Here is a 9511-nt window from a genome sequence, read left to right as displayed (position 1 = left end):
TCCCCCCCCCCCCCCATTCTATCACATTGGTGCTTTTGCAGTAAAAGTTGCACAAACACAGAAAGTGAACTAACTCAACAATACAAATAGCTTCATCTCACCTCAGGCCAAGTATGAGCATCAAATGAGCTTCAGCACCAAACAGCATAAAAACGTTTTGATTTTCAGAGCTTTCAGATTTCAGAAATGAGTGAGGATTTCAGAATTAAATACAGAATTCCAAAACAAAAAATATCCCATGCTAATTACTAATGAATCTACCCTCCCCAAACTTTAAAGGCAATGAACCAAAGGGTATAGAAAAGTCTGCCTCTCACCATCATATACGTGTCCAACAAAGTAATCCCATCAAAACCCAAAAGTCTGGGGCACCTGGGTGGCTCAGTAGGTTACGTGTCCGACTCCTGAAAGCCCCGCATTGGGCTCCACGTTGAACATGGAGCCTGCTTGAGATTCTCTCTCTCCCTCTTCCTCTACCTCTCCCCCATGCTTGCTCGTACTTCCTCTCTCTTCTCTCTCAAAAAGTCTGGAAAGGTCAGGTCCTGACAAGACGAAATGTGTAGAAACACAGCAACCAGGTTAGGGGGGTATTTTTAAAATAGCCAAATACCAAGGCTTAAAAAAATTATGCAATAAATGTGAAAAAAAATTCCAAACTTTCAGTGCTTATGTGCTACATAAATTATGGAAATTGTGTAAATCAACTTTTAACTACTATCAGGAATGTACTCGGAGAAAGAAACAATGCCATCTCAGGTTTCAGTTTCAACCACTCACTTAAAAGTTCCTGCAAGTTCCTTATTTGAAGAGAGGGGACAGTCACCAAATCTGCCGTCACAGAATCCCCATGCTGTACCTTGCAGCAGCCACATCCACACGTGGTCTCTCTCACAGACACAGAACTGTGTCTCAGGGCATGGAGTTGGCACAGAGCACCACGCAGCCCGATGGCACGCTCGTCCCGCCCGCTCACACGGGGGAGAAGCCTGCTCTTCCCACAGCCCCATCCCTCAGAGACTTGAAACAAAGGCGCAAACAGGTAAATTCTGCAAGGGCGTTGCAGCCAGAGCATTCTAAGGATCAGGTTGTGCAAAAGCCAGGTGGGAAAACTGTGAAGTACACACACTCTTGTGACGACGCGAGCAGCTGTGGGAACTGCACACTCAACCCTTCAGGGGCATAAAGTGGGATTCAAGAGGAAACCAGGGAGCTAGGGCAAATTTTTACACTCCCTTCGTGAGGAGTGGGAGATCTGCTACCAACTTTACTTAAAAATAGACATTCAAGCTTTTTTCACTTCACTTCATCCACCTCCCCTCAAAAACCTCTAACACATCAAGCACAAGCTAGACAAGGAGAACACGAGCATAGAAATGAACAAATGACAACCAGGAAGGCAAAGCAGCAAAAGAAGTGACCCAGGACACAGACCTGTTAAAGCATCGCCATGGGCATGTCCCTGTATTGTTTTTTCAAACAAGAGAGAAACACCTTCCAGGGCCTTCCTCAGCCAGATTTTAAAACATAACTGATAGGAAGAATCACTCTGAATGACTGCCAGCAACACCCAATGAAAAATGAGACCAGAACTTGTGTGCGTCTCTAAGTTACACAGGTAAACTATATAATATCACTTTTAATAAGCACTCCGTGAAAACAGACATGTAACCAAAACTAGTAAAAAATAAATTTGGTTGGTTATTACGAACCCAAGAGCTAACCATTTAAAACATAAAAGCTATGTAGTCAACTCAATGATACGATCTAACTTGTGCAATATGACAACTACTGATCAAATATGACATCACTGAAATTATGGACTCTGTTGTAGCTAGACAGAAACCCAAGATACGATCAGGCAGTCAATAAGTACATATTTAGGGGCACCTGGGTGGCTCAGTCAGTTGGGCGTCTGACCTCAGCTCAAGTCATGATCTCACAGTTTATGAGTTCTAGCCCCGCGTCAGACTCTGCTGACAGCTCAGAGCCTGGAGCCTGCTTCCAATTCTGTGTCTCCCTCTCTCTCTGCCCCTTCCTCACTCACTCTGTCTCTGTCTCAAAAATAAATGTTAAAAATTTTTAAAAAAAATAAATAAATGCATGTGTAAAAATAAACATTGTGAAATACAGGATGCTTTAAAATAGTATCCCAGACCAGCTTCTCTGTCCCTGGTACAAGGCATACTTTTGAAAAAGAAAATAAAAGCTCAAATTTACTGTTTTCAAAAGAAAATAAAGGTAAGTAAAAAAGGTGACCGTTCATTACACTGTTCCCCCTGTAGCTGTTGTCTACAGAATACAAAGAGAGAGAAAGGAATATATATGTCCCACTAGAGCTTTACTCAGCTTCTGACAAACGCAACAAAGAACATCCTGCCTTTTATTAACCTTGGACTGACTGTCTGAACAGTAACCTTCTAATTTTACATGTAATTTCTCAGCATCCTCCAGGGAAAAGTTTTCACTTAAAAAACACCCACCTTGTAGTTACACTGAAAGTGGTTCTTCCACCAACTTCTTCAGCCAAGCATCTTTTATTTCTCTCTAAATTCTCCTATCTATACAGTAGGTCTCGGATGTGCCTAGCACAGACTACCTGATCATCTGCTAACATTCCTTTTCTTTTTAAATCTCTAGTCCATGTAGTTTCATGACTGACATGTGATAAAAATGAGTGCATATGCTCTTAAATAAGTTCTTCCATGTGCTAAGTTAAACTACAATCTGCTACAGACACAAAGAATTTTTTCTATTAAATTATTTTGATTCTGTTGTTTCTCATTTTAAAAGTAACAATTCTACCTGTTACATATATCTTACCAGGATGGTTGAGAACTGAATGTCATTTTTTCTCATACCAGTAGTCTTACTAAAGGTATTTCTGTGAGTGTTCCTGGAGTTTTACTAAATGAATAAAAGAAATGACTAAGCAGCACACTCTGCGTAACGTCCTAGTGTATGTTCAGTGTGGTGTCACGGAAGGTCTGACGCAACGTGCATTAGGCTAATAATCTGCCGATTCAAAGTACGTTCAAAACACAGAACCACTAAACCTACATCTTTACCTTGCCTTCTCTGCACCCAAATTTTCCCACTTTTCCTTATTAATAAAATCAAGAGCAAACAATAAGCTGCTTTAGACACCAAAGACATTAATTAGAATTCCCTGCAAAGAGGTTCACTTTGGGTTCTAAAGTTGTTTTTTCTCATCCTACTGGCATATGCCCAAATGTACAAACGTACACGTGCACGCACACAGAAAAGCGAAGCTCTCGCTGAGTGGGGCCACGTGACTCACTTACCTGGTCTCAGGGTTGTAGCCTAATATGTAGAAAAATGAATCCACTCGAGCTTTAAACTCTCTAGCAGCAAATATGTCAGAAAAATGGGAGATGTTACACTTCCCTCTGAAAACAAACAAATGTAAAAAAATACATTATTATTATTATTATTACCCTCAATTGCTTTGCAAACCAAAACACTATTGGAGGGAAAGAGGGAGGAGAAGATGCAGCTAAATCCACATTACTCTAAAAACATGTAGAACGTGGCTACAGACTCCATACTTATCAATGTAGAAAAGTAGGGGTTCCCAGAAGAAGAAAATGTCCAACATTTTATTTTTTGTTTCAGGACTGCTTCAGCCTACAACTTCACAATTTCAATGCTTATATCTCAGCATCTTAGCCACAGAGTAAAATCAGCTAAACGACAGAGGTAAATTAAGGGCAGGACTATGATAAAAGGATATGAAAATAGAAACAACAGGAAAAATAAACCAAAGTTAAATTACTTTACCAAAAAACCACTGAAAGCCTGTCTAAACCAGAAAAATGGGACTTTTCTTCCTGCTATTTTACTATAAAGAAGATGTAGAGCTGTCAAATATTTTTCTTCTCTTTTAATGTGGAAGAAATAAACTGACTTGCAAATTAAAACACAGAGACTTTAACTTTTTAAATATACAGATGGGCTCTAATACATAAAAACACACACTCCCCAAATTTTCAGATAACATTCAAAGACTGTAGGCTGGAAAACACTTTCTCACAAAAATATTGCAAATAAACAGCATTAGGTTTCCAGGTTCATCTACCAACACGATTTAAACCAAAACCGTAGCTGAAAATTCTGTAATACCACCAAACTCCTTAAAGACGTGCACGCGTGCACACACACGTGTTGGGAGAATCCAGCGTTCCCTAAGAGGCAGCGGGGGTTTCAACAGCTTCCTTAGTGGTCACAGAAAAGAACTTTCATGTCAGGCGGAGCCCAAGGGCCGCGACTACAGTCGGCGGAACTGGAGAACCAACAGCACGACGGACGTTTCCAGGACGGCGAGCTCCTGCACCTGACCAGGTGCCCACCCCCATGAGGACTCCGTGAGTTGGGGCGCTAACAAAAGCACACCAGCTAAATGGCCCAGGTGTCAGAGAAAGAAATTAGCTCAGGAATAGCAACCCGGAGATGACATTCATTTGCTTCCCACCACGAAATTAAAAAGCAACGTCCTCCTTTCCAAGAGAGCTGTAAGTAACTGTGGCCAAAGCCTCGGTGCCGGGCAGACGCTAAGATGGGGCTCAAACAACCTCCGTTTTTACAATTAAACAAAAGTGCTTGAGATTTACTCCTGTATCTTTGGGAACTACTGATAATATAATGCAGGGCTGTTGAGCACTTGAAATGTGGCTAGTCCAACTGAAGAGAACAGGATTTTAAATTTTATTTAATCTTAATTAATGTAAATTTAAATAATCACATGAGGCTAGTGGCTACCATAATGAACAACACATTTCTATAATATTTCCATCACCATAGAAAGTTCCATGGGAGGCAGTTATTTGTAAGTAACAAGACACACCTAAGGGAAATATAGACAAGGAATCAACTTTGCAAGCCCAGGACCTTTCCCTCTAGTATGTAGCCGGAACTAAAATGAGCTTCTGGAAAAGAAAAAGCAGGTGAGACCACTTTTACAGATGAACAAACAATGCATTCACTCGGGAACTAACGACCCATCTATCTTCTGACATGATTTAGTCCCTGGAACCTAGAAACCATAGGTAAGTTCCTCCATCAATTAAACAGGGATAAGAACAGCTATTATACTATTCCATATTGAGGAGATCAAATCAGAAGTCTATGAAACTTTATACGCCATCCAGTGCTACACAAAGTAAGTTATTTCCATCACTGTCCCCAACTAAAGGAAAGTGATTCCTCTTTTACCGTTCTTCATTATTATTCACATTCAAGTTTACCCTTCAACTTAAGCAATTAAACAATGAACTCGTTGAAGCTATGGAAACACTCCCAACCCGCAATTCTAAACAGAGGCATTGGAAATCAGGTATGTTTTCTTTAGGAAAGAGTTTCTCAGCCTCAGCACTACTGACATCTTAGACTGCCTAATTCTTTGTTGTCAGGGACTATCCTGCACTTAGCAGTATCTCTGACCTCCACCCCATCGGACCCACAAACCACACTGTGACAATTAAGAGTATCTAAAGACATTGCCAAATGTTCCATGGGGACAGCAGCACAAATGGATTCGGGAAAGCCTGGAGCAGCAGGAGCAGCAGCACATCATGTGACACATCACTATGGAACTGTGATGAATGAGCTCACCCACTGGGATGGCCTCTTCCTGGTTTTCTACGTCACTGTGTGACAGGAGCTGATTTGGGTACATTAATGTCATGTCCCACTACCCAAATGCATTCTTTATTATTTGATATAGTTTAATCATTGGTTCTCTGAGGCTTTCCGGGTACGTTATTTGCAAATAAACACAGTTTTACTTCTTTTCCATCCTTTCTTAAAACTATACTGAACCTCTCACACAATGTGGAAAGTACTGGAAACAGTGGGCGCCCTTGCCTTGTTCCTGATCTCGGTGGATAGTCTTTCCCGTATTACTATTCAGTATGATACTAACTTTAGAAATAATCATTGCTTTAGAAATATGGAGGGTTTTTTCCCCTTGTTTAATAATATGGTATATGATATTAGCAGAATTTCTAATATTGAACCTACCTTGCATTTCTGGAATAAATGCCAGTTGGTCATAATGTCATTTTAAATTATATTAAATTTCTTAAAAGATTTTGTTAGTTAGTTTTACTGTTTTATTCCTTATTAATTTGTTTTTACTTTAGTTTCCTTCTCTGTGCTTTTTTGTTGTTCATAACAGCTTTTATTCATACTTTGTTCATATTCATTTTTAAGGATTTTATTAGTTTTACTGTTTTATTCCTCATTCATTTGTTTTTCTTTGTTTCTTCTCTGTGCTTTTCTGCTGTTGTTCGTAACAGCTAGACTTGGATATGAACTGCTGTTGCTCATACGAGCCTAGAGACAACGCAAATGCCCATCGATAAGCAAATGGGTAAAAAATCATGTGTATCTGTAAAATTAACTACTGTCCAACAATACAAGGGAAAGAAGGACTGCTCCCTAGCACATCATGGGGAAAAGTCTCAAATATTCAATGCTGAGTAGAAGCCAGGCACACAAAAAGCACAATAGTGTATGATTCTGTTTATATGAATGGATTTCTAGAACAGGCAAAATTCACTTATGGTGACAGAAATCAGAATAGTGGCTGCTTCGGGTGGGAAGCTTTGAGAGTAGCTTAGGGGAACTTTCTGGGATGGTGGGAATACTCCAGGCCTTGTTTAGGGTCAAACAAATTTATCAAAATGTATACAGATATAAACTTAAAATGTGCATTTCACTGTATAAATACTTTTAAAGCATTAGGGTAAAATAAAACAGCAAGAGTCGTCCGCATGTAGCCCTGGCTGATGAAAGCTGCTGTCGCTGGCAGTTAATGAGCCATCATGCACTGAGCAGAGCGGAAGACAGAGCAGGTAAGCCCACCACGGCTGGCCTCCAGTTTGAATGTTTTTCCAGTTTTTCATGTTACCACTTGCTGAAGAGTTGAGGTTACATTTTAAAGTGTGTGTGTGAGAGAGAGAGTAGCATTTTAAGCATTCAATATTTTTTTTCTCCTGAGCACTCTTTTCCATCTTGCTCTTTTTCTCTCTCAAAAGCAGCACGTTGACAGTGTTTGTGGAATGAAGGTAGAGAGACTGTTAAGAGAAAACTGCCATCACCACCACTTACCAAAATATCTGGCTCAGAGCCTCCAAAGCCTAGACACCCCATTTCTAATACGAGGCTTCATTATGAACAGAAATATGACTAAAGATTGGGAAGCCCCCTATTTTCGGGGCCTCTCAATCATCAGCAACAAAGGCTTCCTGCAGGATCCTCGCTCTGGCAGTCCTTGGTGTGTTGGCCCGCGGAGTAGTATCACTCTGGGCACCGCGCGGCCTGACAAATGCCCCGGCTGGTGGGAGGAGGGTACCAGAAGGGGATGAAGAAGAGAGCTGCCTTACATAAGGAGAGACTATAAATGCAAATATGGCCCAGAAACTCATTCCATCAAAACTATTCATAACCAGGAAAGTCCCTGTATACCCCCAGGCACATGCAAACACCAAGGAAACCTGGAAAGAGGCACGCAGACGCGTACAGGCGGCTAACAGCTGCAGGTCTGCTTGCAGCTTTTTATTATGACCCCTGCCTGAACACAAAGGAAAAGAAAGATTTTGAGACAGTGTCTTGTCAACTGTAAGCCATTTGACTAATGACAGGTATAGAATTTATTTTTAAGTTTCTTTTCCATTTTTCATTCTGTTTCTCTTGACTTCCCATAGGTTATCTGAACATTTTTTATGATTCATCTGGATTCATTTACGGTGTTTAGAGCGTATCCCCCCACAGCTTCCTCAAGAGCTGCTCTAGGTATCAGTTCCATTAACTCCACATGGGCCCCTCTGCCTGTCCACGCTCACGTGCGATGGCTTTAAGCATTTCTTCCACATACACTGAGCTCCACAACATTGCATTCTTTGATTTGTTGTTCTTTTTATCATTTAAGTTGGGAGGTTAATCGTTTAATTTCATTTTTCATTCAACTGATGTGTTTAGTATAATTAGCTTTCCTTTGATCAGCACTGTAAATACACAACATAGATGTCAGCACATGGTATTTTTACTGTTGTTTTAAAAAATTTCTTTAGTTTCTGTTTTTATTTCCCCTTCTACTCAGGGGTTGTTTAAAGTTTTATTTCCTTTAAGCTTTGTATTTTAATTCTAATATAGTTAACATACAGTGTTATACTAGTTTCAGGTACAGAGTACAGGGGTTCCACAATTGTACACATTGCTCAGTGCTCATGAGGACACATGCCCCCTTCATCCCCACCTCCTGTTTCCCCATCCCCCCCCCCCGCCCCTCCAGTGACCACCAGTTGGTTCTCTGTAGTTAAGGAACAGTAAGTTTTAAATTTCCAGGTAAAAGGGCCTTTCTGGCTTTTGTTTTTGGTTGTAAACTATAGTTGTATTGGCTTTTTATCACATGAATGCTTTCTTTGGGATCTAACATATGATCAATTTTTGAGAATATGCCAAGGTACAAAGAAAGAATGCGTATTCTCAGGGCACCTGGGTGGCTCAGTCAGTTAAGCATCTGACTCTCGATTTCTGCTCAGATCATGATCTCATGGTTGGTGAGATCGAGCCCCACTTTGGTCGCCATGAAGAAGGTGCAGAGAGCCTGCTTGGGATTCTCTCTCTCCCCACCCCCTTCTCACATATCTGCTCAATAAATAAATAAATAAATAAATAAATACTTTTAAATAATGCATATTCTCTATTATTAGGATATAGAGTTCAACATTTGTCTCTAAGATTAAATGCAGAGAAATAAATGTAACAAGAATGGGAACACCTCTATGAGGAAAATTCTTAAATGTTCCCAAGAGACACCAAAGTAAACATGAATAAGTGGAAAAATATGCCCTGTTCTCAGATGTACGAACTCAATACAGCCTTTCTCCACAGAATTCATCAATTCAATGCTACCCTAATTCAAATATCAACAAGCTATTTAATGGACTGAAACACTCCGAAGATCCATAGGAAAAACAAATAGCTGAGAAAAGGGGAAACTATTGGTATTATAGCAAAAAACACGATGACGCATCTAGAGTTCCAAGAGCATGGCAGCGGCACACAGATAGACAAGAGACAACAGGCTAACAAGTCCAGGACACTGGAAAGTAAGATATGACAAGGTGGTCTCCTGAGCCACTGAGGTAACACAGACTTGGTGGTGTATGTGCTGCCGACCCGAGCACGAGAGGCTTGGGGTCCCCGCACACGGTGCTGGGACAACTGGGGGACATCTCGGGGCATCAGGACAGGGAGAGGCTTCTAACCACGACTCCGTCCTCAGGGAATAAATGAAAAACACTGACAAACCTGACTGGATAAAATTAAGTTTTGCAGACTTTTTTTTAAACCATAAAAGAGAACCGACAAGTGGGAGAAAACATGTGCAACACACACAACAGAAAGTGTTAAAAGAGCTTTTAGAGACAAAAAGACCAAAAAACCAAACAGAGCAACACAAAAAAACAATGGAAACAACATGAATGAA

General features: G+C 40.6%; 1 protein-coding gene across 5 annotated transcripts in view; it reads right to left on the bottom strand.

Annotated features, from left to right (window-relative positions):
* The window catches only part of RERE (arginine-glutamic acid dipeptide repeats), a 439014-nt gene that overhangs the window by 152835 nt on the left and 276668 nt on the right, over window positions 1–9511 (bottom strand). For all 5 annotated transcript variants that reach the window (XM_077763853.1, XM_077763852.1, XM_077763854.1 and 2 more), the window contains one exon: window positions 3303–3407. In XM_077763853.1, the coding sequence (XP_077619979.1) occupies window positions 3303–3407 (105 nt within the window). The remainder of the gene's footprint in view (window positions 1–3302; window positions 3408–9511) is intronic.

This window comes from Crocuta crocuta, unplaced genomic scaffold (genome assembly GCF_008692635.1).
Source record: "Crocuta crocuta isolate KB4526 unplaced genomic scaffold, BGI_CrCroc_1.0 scaffold13, whole genome shotgun sequence".
Classification (NCBI taxonomy): Eukaryota; Metazoa; Chordata; class Mammalia; order Carnivora; family Hyaenidae; genus Crocuta; species Crocuta crocuta.
This window is presented reverse-complemented; position numbering and strand designations above follow the sequence as displayed.